Here is a 15,198-nt window from a genome sequence, read left to right as displayed (position 1 = left end):
TATACCAAGTACTTTCTATGCATTTTCATTTATTCATTATTCCATTTAGACAGGAGGAAACTGTGGAATGGGGCAGTTGGCAATCTCATCTAAGATCACACATAATTGTTAAGTGGTGAAGGTGGAATTAAAGCCCAGAAATCCTGATTTTGGAGGATGAGCACTAACCACTGTACTACATTGCCTCTGGCAGGTAGAAGACAATTTGGCAAGTGGGCCGAATCAAAAGCACTGTCCATCAGCCAAGAGTCCAGACATGTCACCTCTGCACTGGGGGCAGGGACGTGCACGGACTCCTAGTTACTGAAAACAGAAGGCACCGTCTCCCTTGTGTGTGGCTGGCCCCTCCAGGCGTGGCCGCTGCCCTATTTGGTCTTGATGTGGGTGCGGGTGGAAGCATCAGTGGGACCTGCAGATCCAAGGAATTTCTTCTGTGCTCTTACAAAACCCCAGGACCAACACAAGAGGCAAGGAGCTGTCTTCTTATATTGAGCAAACGAGTGTCCCTTGCTCTTGAGTGCCAGAAGCTGTGCCAGGTTCAAGGGCTGTAACAGGAGAAAAGATGGAACCCTTGTCCTTCCAGAGCTCACAGTCCGGTGGTCATGAGACACGCAGAAAGATACTGGCCCTGCTTTGTGATAACTGCTCCTAAACACAGCGGGAAAACAAGAGTCACCAGCCCTGCCAGACCCAAATCAGATAGGGGGAAAGATACCCACAAGGCAACTTTTGAGCTTGCTACTGAAGGACACATAGGAGTTTGCCAAGAGAACTTGAGAGCCCTCTGCGAGAGGTAATAGGATGTACAAAGGAGGAATTAAAAAAGATCCCACAGTGACTTTCATTTTACAGGAAAAATCAAGCATTCTACTTTTTTAAAAAAATGTGTATTTATTTACTTTGAGAGAGAGAGTGAGCACCTGACGCAGGGCTCAATCTCATGACCTTAGCTGAAATCAAGAGTCGGACATTTAACAGACCAAGCCACCCAGGTGCCCCCAACTATTCTATTTTTGCATAAATGTCATGTTAGACAGTAGATAGACACCAAATGTTATTAACATAAAATGCAAGGGTTTTATTATGGAAAGACCGCAGGATGTAGAAGACTGAGTAAGGGAGACACTGTTCTTGTGTCCTCTAGCCAGAAGGACTTTCAAATAAATTTTTTTTAACATTTATTTTTGAGAGAGAGAGAGAGAGCAACAGAGAGTGCAAGTGGGGGAAGGGCAGAGAGAGAGGGAAACACAGAATCTGAAGCAGGCTCCAGGTTCCGAGCGTCAGCACAGAGCCCGATGCAGGGCTCAAACCCATGAACCATGAGATCATGATCTGAGCCGAAGTCAGACGCTTAACCGACTGAGCCACCCAGGCGCCCCAGGACTTTTGTTTTTAATGTTTATTTATTTATTTTGAGAGAGAGAGAGAGAGAGAGAGAGAGAACAAACAGGGGAGGAAGAGAGGAAGAGAGGGAGGGAGGGAGGGAGGGAGGGAGGGAGGGAGGGAGAGAGAGAGAGAGAGAGAGAGAGAGAGAGAGAATCCCAAGCAGGCTCCATGTTGTCAGTGCAGAGTCCAACGTAGGGCTGGATCCCATGACCCTGGGATCATGACGTGGGCCAAAATCCAAGAGCCAGACACTCAACCGACTGAGCCACCCAGGAGTCCCAGTAGGACTTTTTTTTGCAAGTGTGAAAAATATTTCAGCTTCCTCCTCTCTAGAATGGGATAAAGATAATGCCTAACTGAAGGGGAACGTGCTTTGTTAGCTTGGAAGTCGTCCACATTCAAATATTACTGTTTGAGTCTGGAGCACCCTCAAACTCTGAACTTGTAAAGAAAGGCAGAGAAACTAGGGATACTTCACCTGAAAAGACATTTAAAGAGATTACGGTAGCTAGCTGGCCTCAAGAATTTAAAATCCCATCAGAGAGGAAAGAAAGAATAGTTTTGTTCTTTGCAGTATCATAAGAAAAGGAAACAATCCATGGAACCAGCTGGGAGCCAGATTTCTGCGGCAGTATAAGGAAGTTTCACCCTACGATGAAATGGGCTTCCTTGGAGGACAGCACACTTTCTCTCTTCTTCCTATGGACTCCCAGAATTACCTAAACCTACTTGGAATGACCTCTGACGGCAAGGCTGCAGAGGGGATGGAACATTCAGAGACCACTCAGACGTGTGTTAGGGTTCCTTACAATACTGGGATGGTGCCAATCTACTAAACGTCCCCGTCTGTGCCCAGATCTGTTTATTTCAGAGGAATTCGCCTAGTTACGGACGACACGCTCTTTGGGCATCTTTAACCCTGCCTGTTAATCTGCCCGAGAACAGAACTGGGAGAAGGAAACACCCACGCAGTGTCTTTGGGGCAGGAGGTCTGGGATGGGAGAGAAGCAGGGGTGGGGCAACAGACCAGGTTCAGATGTTGGCTGTTCCTCTACGTTTGTTATTTTAGCACATGGACTAGAAGTCAAGCTTAATCTGTATATAATCTGTCCACCTCAAAATCTGGGAGAAGCCACTCCCCATTCTTTTGATTATATTCTATAATCAAAAGGGACCTCAAAAGCAAAATAAATAATACAGGCATTAATTACATGAATGAATAAAATGTCGTTCCAGAGTTTAACCCTACTGTAAGGAAACCTGAGTTACTTTGCAATTCTGCCATAACCCCTTCAGTGCCCAGATCTCTCCAAGGTTGAAGACTGATCAGCTAAGTGTATAAACATGACTGAACAGCTTTCAGAGTTGGGCTGGCCTACAGTCGGTATGTGGCTGTCTTTCCACAGAAGTGCAAGTGCATGCATGTGCAGCTGAAATGCCTTCTGCTTTCCTGAAAGAACACTTGATTAGGGAACATAAAAGCAGAATATCTAGAAAATGTCTAGTCTGAACTCTATCCTTTGGTAGCTGTGAGAATTTGACAAAATCCTTCAAACTCCCTGGGCCTAAATGTCCACAATAACATTGGAAGTGTTTAGTGTACTTGGCCAAGGTGAGGATTGATGGAAACAAATAGAAAAAGTGCTTTGGAAAGAGTAAATCTGCATCAAGCATAAGGTATTACTTTCATTTCTTTGGTACTTGACTTGCTTCTATGGAAAAACACATCCCAAATTCCAGACAAAAGGGTAACAGGATAAGTTAGGGACTGGAATGGCAGAACTTGGATTTTAATTGTCAACATCAGAACTTAACTTCCTTCAGGTCAGGGTCAGAAGTTTCACGCTGATCTGCTTCAATCCACTGCTTCTCAAACCATGGGGAGACATGGAAACATATCTCTGAACAATAATCATTTCCTACTTTGGGGAAGTGATGTCATTGTTACTGTTATAGGAATCACAGCTGATGGAAGCCAAAGTAAATATCCCACATTCTCCCAACTAGAACCAAAAGAAAAGAATCGACAACTTTTGGGTGGTGATGAGAAGATGAGAGATTATCCTGGCAATGGACTCAGTTGGGGACAACTATACAGTCACCCCTGGGATTCAGAATCCATGAAACTCTACCAGATTCATTTACTCCACAACTCAAAGCCAGAGAACATGTGTGGTCAAACGGTGCTGGGGCCCTGGTAAGGTTTCAGTCTACTTATGCAAAGCCCCAGAAACTCATTTGTAAAACGTAATGCAGACTTGTGCTTCTGGGAGAATACACATTTCCCTATTCCTCACTCTAAGTGCAGTTAAACCCCCTGGACGTTATGTATGAACAAACATAAGAAAACTCTGAAAGGTGAAGACAAGGCAAACAAACTAAGGATTCTGGGACCCAAGGAATGACACAGTGGTGAGCTCCATGGGTTTTCTTTTTTGCCTTATATATCCTATATCTGGAAGTAAAGAAGCTGACTACCTGGAAATGCCAAAGTGTGCAGATAAAAAAAAAAAAAAAAAAAAAAAAAAAGCCCCAACAAAAGTCTGCTCTCCTTAGCTAGGGACCAGGAAAAAAGCAGGTTAGGAATATATACAATGTTGAGGCAAAATCCACTATACTCCAGCCTGACAACACAAAACACTGGCTCAACACATCCATGCCAGCAAAGGCCAAGTTGAGAATCTAGACTTCCACCCTTCATAGGCTGTAAGACGGCACCCATGCCCCTGCTGCAGTGGTGTCAAAAAGCCAAGTAGGGATCTGGGACTTTCATCCCTGAGAAAGAGTAATGAGGTCCCCATCCCTGCCCACGGTGTCAGCAAAGAACTTCCTCTGCCCAGCAATAATGAGAAACATTACCCTCAGGTTTCAATGGGAGCAGACTGGGAACATGAACTTCTACTCTTACCTGGTAGTGACAAGGTGGTACCCGCCCCCTACCCCATTCCCCTATGAGAGGTGTCAGAGGTAGTCAGCTAAAACAGAAGTTTTAATTAAGATCCTGAGTCTTACAACATAATACCAAAATGTCCAGACTTTGGTAAAAAATCACTTATCATACCAAGAGCCAGGAAGACCTCAAACTGAATGAAAAAGGACAATAAATGCTGCCACCAAAATGACAGAAATCTTAGAATTTGACATAAGGATTTAAATAGTCATCAATGAGCAGTTCTGAACATGCTTGCCACAAATGAAAAAACAAAGTCTCAGCAAAGAAACAAAGATCCAAAGAAAAACCAGAAAGAAATTTTAGATCTGAAAAATACAGTAACCAAAAGCAGGCCCTCAAAACAAAACAAAACAAAACAAAACAAAATAAAATAAAAAACTCAATCTCAATGGACAGGCTCAAGAGCAGAGTAGAGGAGAAAAAAATCAATGAACTCAAAAGACGGAAAAATAGAAAGAACCCAATGTAAATACCAGGGAAAAACAGATTAAAAAAACAAAAAAAACAGAGCATCAAGGACCCGTGGGACTGTAGCAAAAGTTTTAACATTCATATCATCAGTCTTGGAGTAAGGGGGAACGAAAAGACCCAAAGAAATAATAGCTGAAAACTCTCCAAATTTGACAAAAGACTTAAACCTACAGATTTAAGAAGTTGAAAAAAATCCCAAACAGGATGAAGTCAAAGAAATCCACACACACACAAATAATCATGGTTAAACTTCTGAAAGCTAAAGACAAAGAAAAAATCTTGAAAGCAGCAAGAGAGAAAAGACGCCTTACCTATGGGGAAAAACAACTGGAATGACAGTGGATTTCTCATCAGAAACCATGGAGGCCAGAAGAAGTGGCACAGCATTTTTCAAGAGCTGAAAGAAAAGAACTGTCAACCCAGAATCCTATATCCAGTGAAAATATCCTTCAGGAATGAAAGGGGGATTAAGACAGTTGCAGACAAAGAAAAACTAGGAGAAACGTCAACTAGACCTACCCTAAAAGAATGGCTAAAGGAATTTCCTTTAGAAGGAAGAAACCTTGGAACACCAGAAAGAAGAAAGAATCCAGTAAACAAAAATACAAGTAAATACCATAGACTCTCCTTCTCCTCTTGAATTTTCTAAATTATATTGACAGTTGTGGCAAAAGTATAACATTGTCTGATATGGTTCTAAATGTAAGTATAAGAAATATTTAAGACCATTATATATATTGTAAATAGCGGGAAGGTAAAGAAACAAAACTGGAAGTGAGGTATCTACAGTTCCCTTGAACTGGGGAATGATGATAGCAGTGGACTGTGATATATTATGTATATATAATATCTAGAAGAACCATCAAAAAGCTGTTAAAAATATAAATAAAAAAGGAATCATAAAGTGTTCAAGTAACCCAGAGGAAAGCAGGAAAAAGAAAATAGAGAATCAAAACTTGGAGAAAATAATAAAATATCAGACTTAAAACTTACTGTCTCAATAATTACATTAAATATTAATGACTGAGGGGTGCCTGGGTGGTTCAGTCAGCTGAGTCTCCGACTTCAGCTCAGGTCATGATCTCACAGCTTGTTAGTTCGAGCCCCATGTCGGGCTCTGTGCTGACAGCTCAGAGTCTGGAGCCTGCTTCAGATTCTGTGTCTCTCTCTCTCTCTGCCCCTCCCCCACTCATGCCATGTCTCTCAAAAATAAATAAATATTAATAAAATTTTTTAAAAATATTAATGGCTGAATACACCGACTAGAAGATTGGCATAATGCATGAAAAAGTATGATGCAACTCAATGCTGCCTATAGGAAACTCACTTCAAGTATAATGATAAAAGTAGGCTTAAAGTAAAAAAATGGAACAAGTTGTAAGGTGCAAACATTAATTAAAGGAAACCAGGAGTAGCTACATTAATGTCAGGTAAAATACACTTCAGAACAGAGTAAGCTATCAGAGGCAGAGATGGACATTACATAATGATAGCAGTCAATCCACTTAAGAAGACAAACCTAAATGTGTATGCACCAAACAACAGAGCTGCAAAATATGTGAAGCAAAACCTGATACAACTGAAAGGAAAAATAGACAAATTGATAATTATTTAGAGATTTCAATACTCCTCTCTCAACAACTAATGAAACAACTAGATGGGAAATCATTAAGGATACAAAAACTTTTTTTTAAAGTTTATTTATTTTTGACACAGAAAGAGAGAGCAAGTGAGAGCTAGGGAGGGGCAGAGAGAGAGAGGAGACACAGAATCGGAAGCAGGCTCCAAGGCTCCGAGCTGTCAGCACAGAGCCCAAAGCAGGGCTCAAACTCACAAACTGTGAGACGATGACCTGGGCCAAAATCAGACGCTTAACCAACTGAGCCACCCAGGCGCCCCAAAGATACAGAAAAACTTAACAACACTATCAACCAACATGATCTAATCGACATTTCTGCAATTATGTCAACATAACTGCACCCAATAACAGTACGATTCACATTGTTTTTCAAGTGCCCACGGAATGTACACCAAGACAGATCATATCCTGGGCCATAAAACAAACCTTAACAATTTTAAAACAACTAAAGTAATAGTTTGTTCTCTGAACATAACGGGATCAAACTAGAAATAAAAAACAGACTTAAAAAAAAAAAAGATTAAAAAAAAAAGTGGGGCACCTGGATGGCTCAGTCAGTTAAGTGTCCGACTCTTGGTTTTGGCTCAGGTCATGACCTCACGGTTCATTAGAGCCCAGAACTGGGCTCTGTGCTAACAGCACGAAGCCTGCTTCAGATTCTCTTTCTCCTACTCTCTCTGCTCCTCCCCTGCTTGCTCTTTCTCTCTCTCTCTCAAAATACATAAACTTAAGAAAAAAAAACAAAAAACGGAAAGAAAATAGGAAAATCTCCAAACACTTGGAAACTAAGTAATAAACGTCTAATGATCTGTGGATCAAAAAGGAAGTCTCAACAGAATTTTTTAAAAAAATATATTAAGTTGAATGAAAATGAGGATAGAACACAGCAAAATTTGTGAGACATAGTTAAAGTAATACTGACAGGGAAATTTATAGCACTGAATGCATACATTAAACAAGCAGGGAAGTCTCAAATGGTAATTGAAGCTCCACTCCAAAAACAGAAAAAGAAAAGGAAAATAAAACCGGGGCAAGCAGAAGGAAGGGGATAATAAGGAGTAGAAATCAATGAAATTTAATAATTTTTAAAATTTATTATCTAGCTAGCTAGCTACCTCTTTGAGAGAGAGACAGAAAGAGAGCGTGCACACGTAAGTAGGACAGAGTGGGGCAGGGGGAGAGAATCTTAAGGAGGCTCCACACTCAGCACGAAACCCAACGCAGGGCTTGATCTCATGACTGTGAGATCATAACTGGAGCCGACTGAGCCACCCAGGCACTCCTGAAATCAATGAAGTTTTTAAAACAGAAGACAAAGAGCTGATTATTTAAGAAGATAAAGCAGACAAATCTCAAGCAAGCCAGGTAGAGAAAAAAAGAAGACACACATTACCAGTATCAAGAATGAACAGGGAATAGCACTATACTTCTGCAACTATCAAAAGGATAAGAGAATACTACAAAGAACTCCACACACATAAATTTGACAACTTAGCTGAAACAGACCAAGTTCCTTGAAAAACACAAACTATCACAACTTACTCAATATAAAATAGAGAACTGGACTCATAATTTTAAAACTCCCTCAAACAAGAATTTCCAGGCCAGTTACTGGAGAATTCTACTAAATATTTAAAAACTTAATACCAACTCTAAACAACCTCTATCAGAAAATAGTTGGAGGGAACACCTAATTCGTTTATAAAGTTAACATTATTACCCTGATATCAAAAGCACACAAATATAGTACCGAAAGAAAACTATAGACCAATATCCCTCATGAATATAGATGCAAAAAGCCTTAACAAAATATTAGCAAGTAGAATTCAATATTAAGAATTATATACCATGTCCGAGTGGAGTTTATCCCAGATTATCCAGGGATGCAAGGCTGATACAATATTTGTGAACAATCAATGTAATCTAACATATTAATAGGCTAAATAAGAAAGACCTCACAATCATATTAATTGGTGCAAAAAATGCATTTGACAAAATTCAACATCTATTCATGACAAAAATTCTCAGAAAACTAGGAATGCCTCATTTTCAATAAAGAACACCTACCAAAAACCTAGAACTAACATTATACTTAATGATGAAAGACTAAATGTCTTTCTCCATCAGGAACAAAGCAAGAATATCTGCTCTCAGCATTCATTCAACACAGTGCCAAAAGTTTCAGACAGTACAATACGGCAAGAAAAAGAAATACAAGGCAGATAGATCAGAAAAGAAGAAATAACGCTAACCCTATTCACAGATGACATGAGTGCTGATATAGGGAATTTCAAGAAACCTAAAAACCCCTAAAACTGATAATTGCATTAAGCAATTTTGCAGGATAGAAGATAATTGTAACACCATTTACAATCATGCCAAAGAAAATGAAATAGTTAGATGTAAATCTATAAACAGAAATTGTTTGCTGAAAAACTGTAAAATGGTGATGAAAGAAATCAGAGATCAAAATAAATGGAGATATACAGTAAGATCCAACAGAGTAAAAAAAATCAATATACTACAGGTCAATTCTCCTCAAAGTGATATATGAGTTTAATGTGATTCCTAGTAAGATCCCAGCAAGAACCTTTATAGCTATAGATAAGATTATCCTAAAATTTATATGGAAAGGCAAAGGAACAAGAAAAGCAAAAACAATTTTGAAAAAGAAGTGGAAGCAATCAGACTAACCAATTTTAAAACTTATGCTATAGCTACAGTAATTGACATTACATGCTATTGGCAGAGGAAGAGATAAATAGAACAATGAAACAAAAGAGAGAACCCAGAAATAGATCAATCGCTCAAATGATATTTTGACAAAGGTATAAAAGTAATTGAATGTGGAAAAGATAGCTTTTTAACCAAAGGCTTAGAGCAACTAGAGAGCAACAGGTTAAAAAAAGAACCTTAATCTAATTCTCTCCATTTATATGAAAACAAACTTAAAATGGATCATGGACTTACATGTTAAACTAAAAAACTTCTAGTAGAAAACACAGAAGAAAACTGTCAGGACTGGAGACAAGCAGAATTCTCACACTTAAAACCGGCAACACGATCCATAAAAAGAAAAACTGGTTAAGTTGGACTTCATCGAAATTAAAAACCGCTGTTCTGCTGAAGTCAATGTGAATCAGATAAAAAGACAAACTAGAGGTGGGACAAAATACTTGCCAACCACATGTCTGACAAAAGACTGGTATCTGGATTATATAAAGAACTCTCAAATACCAACAGGAAAACAAAGAAACAAACAATGCATTTAAAAAATGAGCAAAGGACACGAAGAAACATTTCACCGAAGAGGCTTCCAGGTGGCAATTAAACCTATAAAAAGATAAATGGTGACAACACTGAAAGCTAATAAAGGATGAGGAAGTGCACCACTCCTACATGGCCGGTGGGAATGTGAAGTGGTACAGCCACTCTGGAAACAGCTTGGCAGTTTTTAAAAAAAACTAAACACGCAACAACCGTATGACCCAGCAATCGTACTTCTGGACGTCTATCCCACAGAATTGGAAATGTACAGTCACACAACATCTGTATGCAAACGTTTACAGAGGTATCTGTAATAGTCGAAAACTGGAGACAATGCACATATCCTGCACATGGATGAATGGTAAAACAAAGTGGGACATCCATACCAAGGACTGCTATGCAGCAACTAAAAGGGAATTACTGTTACAGAAAACAACCTGGATTGGTATACAGGGAATTACGCTGCGTGACAAAAGCCAATCCCCAAAGGTCACATAGTGTATGTTTCCATTTAATATGTATATTCTCGGGGTGCCTGGGTGGCTCAGTCGGTTAAGCGTCCGACTTCAGCTCAGATCATGGTCTTGTGGTTTGTGGGTTCGAGCCCCACGTCGGGCTCTGTGCTGACAGCTCAGAGCCTGGAGCCTGCTTCTGATCCTGTGTCTGCCTTTCTCTCTGCTGGTCCCCTGCTTGTGCTCTCTTTCAAAAATAAATAAAAACATTAAAAAAAAAATTTAAAGATAATGTATGTTCTTAAATTCTTATATCTTATATCTTCTATCTAAAAAATAGTTTATTTATTTTTGAGAGAGCGAGTTGGGGAGGAACAGAGAGAGAGACAGAATCCTTAGCAGGCTCTGCACTGTCAGCACAGAGACCAATGTGGGGTCGAACACACAAACAATGAGATCATGATCTGAGCTGAAATCAAGAGTTCAATGCTTAACTGAGACACCCAAGCACCCCACCTCTTATTATATATCTTAAGTAATAATCTTAAAATGACAAATCATAGAAATGGAGAAGAGGTTAGTGGTTGCCATGGATTAAAGAGGAGGTGAAGGTAGGAGGGAAGTGAATGTGGCTGTAACAGGGCAACACGATGGACCTCTGTGGTCATGGAAACGTCCTATCTTGACTCTATCAATGTCAGCACCCTGGTTGTGATTCTGTACTACAGTTTTGCAAGATGTTCCCCTGGTGGGAAACCGGATAAAAAGTACGTGGGATCACTCTGTAATGTATCTCACAAACTCATCTAAAATCTATAGTTATATGAAAATCAAAAGCTCACTAGAATGAAAGTGCAATGCAGTCTGTATGTTGAGAATTTTTATAATAAAATCCCCAAGCCCACTGCCAAGATGGGGGTTTCTCTCTCGACACTAAGTAAGGACTGTGTGGACCAACACAGCACATGTGACTCACCATTTGTTTCTGCAGGCCATCTAGCTTGTCTTCAGTGTTGTCTTCTTTATCCGTGTTGCCTCTAAATAAAAGTAAAATAAAAAGCATCACGCACCACCTAGGAGCTATTTTGCAACCAGGATGCTTGTAAGAAAACCATCTAAATCACTGACTACAAAAATATTAGTGGATCCCTTTTCCCACAGGCCTCAACATCTGTTGTTTTTTTTTTTTCCTAGTGTCATAACGTCTACGGGCAAGGACCTCCACTCAGTACTAAGACTTCAGCATGAGACTCAGGATCTTCTCAGACAAGTTTAGAGGCCGGCTGTTCGACAGTGATACTGTCACAAACAAGAGCATTACTGCCCATCCAGAGTTTCCTGAACATGGGTCTTTGATGAAAGAAGAGACTCCAGAGTTTGAGGCCTGTGCAACAACCCCCCACCCCTAATCACAGTGGGGTGAAGCTTCATGCAGAATCCCTTACCTGGTGGCATTCACTTCCTTGGGAGGAAACGGGGCTGCCACTGCTATTAAGGAAAGACATTTTTCCCTCTTTCCCATCAGACACCTGCCTTGAGCTTAGCTGCCCAATGTCTTCTGTCCTGTGAGCTTAACTATTGCTGACGCCTGTTTTTCATGATTTGTCTTAAAACTAGCTTTGAAGTGTTCCTATCTCAGATACTCTTATTGTTGCTGCTTAGGTCCTGGAGGCAGTACAATCTCCCACCTTTACTGCTTAACCACACAAAAAAGAGCCACCCACAAAAATGTAAGCTTTCTGCCCCATTCTACCTCACCCACGTAGTGCCTTCCCCCCACATCCAGTATTAGTATCACCACTCGGGCTTCTGTTAACATCTTTCCAAATGTATCTTTATTATCTGCTCACAGGAAATTCTCTTTGGTACAGAGAATGTTACAGTAGCTTAAGTTTTCATTAGGGGTTAAGGACAGATGAAAAATGCTTTTCACTCTTTTGTTGGCTTTAACAGGTGGTTAGGAGCTCCTGGCTAGGCCTGGCTGCAGTCCTAGGCAATGCAAAGCTATATTTGCTACTTTTGGGGAGAAGATCAGCTCAAAGTTTACCAAACACAAGCTAAGAGATATGTATTATGTTTTCTAAATATATATATTTTGGAGCGCCAGTTTCTGGCTGTTTATTTAGCTCTCTTATGAATTTACACATTTGGGAGTTATGCCAACAGTAGATAAAACTCAAAGGAGACGTTTTCATACCTTTTTTTTGCACACAACCCATAAACAAGGCCTAAATGCCACAGCCATCGAGCAGTGGTTCCTAAATCCACCTTACTCATGGACAACGCATTCTTAAATAATGCCAGAATTTCATCTGAGGAATTTCAAGATCAGGAAGCCTGTACTTGGGGTACCTCTTAGCTTTCTGTTAGGTATGAGAGGTCTAACTGAATTCATCCTCAAGAATCCTCTGATCAAGTAAGAGACGAGTTGGGTAGGATGGTGGGCAGCTTGGGGAATCCATGAAGAACAGGAACTGGTATTTGGTTCAAAATGCTTGGAAGTCAAAAAGGCCTAAGGTGTAACAGAACGTAACCAATGCAGCAATTTTGAAAAGTAGTTCCCAGAGGGCAAGATTCAAGGGAGATGCTGGGAGAGGCTAGCAGAATGCTGGATATGTGGAAGGGGTCATAGATTCATGGCAAAATCTGTCACCTCACAGATGACTCACCGCTCGGGAATGTCTGAGGTCCCCTCTGTAACACCCTGTTCTGCAGAAAGAGACTTCTCATCTGGCATCCCGACTTTCTCCAGGAAGCAAAGTGCTGGGTCTGCTCGCATGGCATTGTACCTCTCATACCCTGATCGGGGGCAGAGAAATGTCAGATGATAGGTTAGAACTCCCCAAATCTACCCTGGGCCCTGGACAGCCATTTTTGTTTCGCTTATTAAATGAAAAATAAAACAATCAAAAAACACTATTTAAGATTAATAGAATCCTATCAGATATCCTATCAGAGGAATATCCTTGAGCTAAAGTAGATGCCCTGAGTAGTGCCTGACCAAAAATAAAAGCTTATGCACGTATTCTGTGTCCGTAAAGAGATACAAGGCCTAGATACAACACTTACTCGTTTACTTCTTTTGGACAGCAAAAGTAATCAGGCAAGTTGGTTCTATAGCTTCTTCCCCTCAACCCCCAACCCTGGACAACTTGTTACCTCCTGAACGGGCCCTGTTTTCTGATAGTCCAATACCATCCCATGTGTTAGGAACAGCAATTGAACAAAGTGATGCATGCAGGGGTAAGACACAGGGAGGGCTGCTGTGGTTGTTAATCAGATTAAAACCGACCTATTGCTTCCATAATCATCAACTCAGTATGAAATCCTAATCTACTGGCCAGGGCTTTGGAATTACCTAACCTCACCACATCCCAAAAGTCAAACACAGGATGAGCATTTTTGATGCAGAAGAGACTCCCAAAAGGAAGCCAAAACCGTGAGATAACATCACTTTTACTGTGATAATCCCAGGCTTGAGAATTTGTTACTATTTTACTAAACCTAATGCCATCTTATAATGAGACAGGATTTGGTCACATACAAGATCCAAATCTATTGTTATAGCAAATTATCTTGGGTGAAACTCCTTCAGGATCGTCAAAACCCTTTCCATGTTGCTCCTAGGAAGCAAGGTCCATTTCTAGCTCTGGAGTACATACACAGAGACCCCCGTGATGGAAAATGCTGTACCTAAAATGAGAGCCAGCATGGGTGCTAATAACAGACTTTGTTTTACTTTGCTGGGTACTTCACCTCCTTGTTGGCTTCTGTCCTACCATCACTGTTGACGCACTTCTGTCCTCCACCCTGTAGGCAGCACCTGGAACTTGTTCTCTGAGGAGCTGCAGGTACTTTATCTTTTAATCCAAAGTGACTCTTGTGCCATCTCAATGACAGGTGCTGCCCGCATGAGGCATATGGCAGGAGAAACTGCGATGCCTTATGTTCTTTACTCGCTATTCCTCAGGGCGATTTCTTGATTACTGTCAGTCACATGTGATTGTGGGCTCCTTAGGAAAAGAACCTGGGTCTGTTTCTTATCAGTACACATTCAGTACCCAGCGTGGGCCCAACACCGTGCACGCTCGAGAAAAGATTGCAGGAGTCAGCTTTGCCCAGATTCTCTTCCAATAATCGTTGTAGGCAGAGCCATTTGTACCCTCTCCCTGTGTCCTACCTCAGCTCACAGGAAAACAAAGGCCCTCCATGCTCCTGCTGCCTTGAGGAAATTCCTGCCGCTAGCTCCACCTGCTGCTCCCCATGAAAAGAGAGGTGCTTCATCCAATAGGTGAGAGGCTGAAAACCTCCTCCACCAGCCCTTTACTACTGAGGACCATGTGTCCTGCCCTCCGGTGCTCTGGGCTCAACAAGGGCATGAAGCAGTTCTTCCAGCAGCCGACTACCTGGGGACGCTTCTGTTGTGCAGCCCTTCTCTGTCTTGTGTGGCTCTCAAGTCTAGAGAGATTTTGCACTCCTATTTCTCAGTGAGCTACGAAGCTGATGGCAAGGAGGAATGACGGATTCAGTCCCCTAGAAAACCTGACAACCTCCCTGCAGAGTCGCAGGAGCTGGAAGAGCAGTACCAATAAATACATAGTAGATGACGGCCTTTGAGGGTGTGGGCTGCTTGCAGAACATGAACAAAAATACTAAACTCCTTATCTTGATGAACTTTTTAAACACAGGCTGCCCTAGAGGGCTGTAGTCAGTTAACACAACTGACAGCTGTCAGGAGCATCATTCAGAAGAGGTTTGCTACAGGGCCCTTCTTGTTGCAAACAATCAAAGGTTCAGGCAATTCTTCCCCAGGGGTCAGCTTGGAGATGCAACCATGGCTATATCCTTCTAATCTAAGCAGGGTTGTAGTGGGCTATGTCTGGGGCAGACTAAAAGAGCCACAAAACTACAGACAATGAACGGCTGTGTGTTTCTTAACAAAGAAAATGGCTGTAGGGCCGCAGCTCATACTTAGGCCTCCACAGGATGAAGGCAAGGCAGAGGGCTTCCTGCCAGAAATCCCTGAAAAG

The 15,198-nt window shown here is 41.2% G+C and overlaps 1 protein-coding gene across 6 annotated transcripts in view; it reads right to left on the bottom strand.

Moving 5' to 3' along the window:
• Nucleotides 1-15,198, bottom strand: part of CHD6 (chromodomain helicase DNA binding protein 6) — a 205,532-nt gene that overhangs the window by 27,241 nt on the left and 163,093 nt on the right. For all 6 annotated transcript variants that reach the window (XM_045444577.1, XM_045444581.1, XM_045444580.1 and 3 more), the window contains 2 exons: nt 12,838-12,967; nt 11,145-11,205 (listed from right to left, as the gene is read on the bottom strand). In XM_045444577.1, the coding sequence (XP_045300533.1) occupies nt 11,145-11,205; nt 12,838-12,967 (191 nt within the window). The remainder of the gene's footprint in view (nt 1-11,144; nt 11,206-12,837; nt 12,968-15,198) is intronic.

The sequence above is a fragment of the Leopardus geoffroyi genome, chromosome A3 (assembly GCF_018350155.1).
Source record: "Leopardus geoffroyi isolate Oge1 chromosome A3, O.geoffroyi_Oge1_pat1.0, whole genome shotgun sequence".
In the NCBI taxonomy this organism is placed as follows: Eukaryota; Metazoa; Chordata; class Mammalia; order Carnivora; family Felidae; genus Leopardus; species Leopardus geoffroyi.
This window is presented reverse-complemented; position numbering and strand designations above follow the sequence as displayed.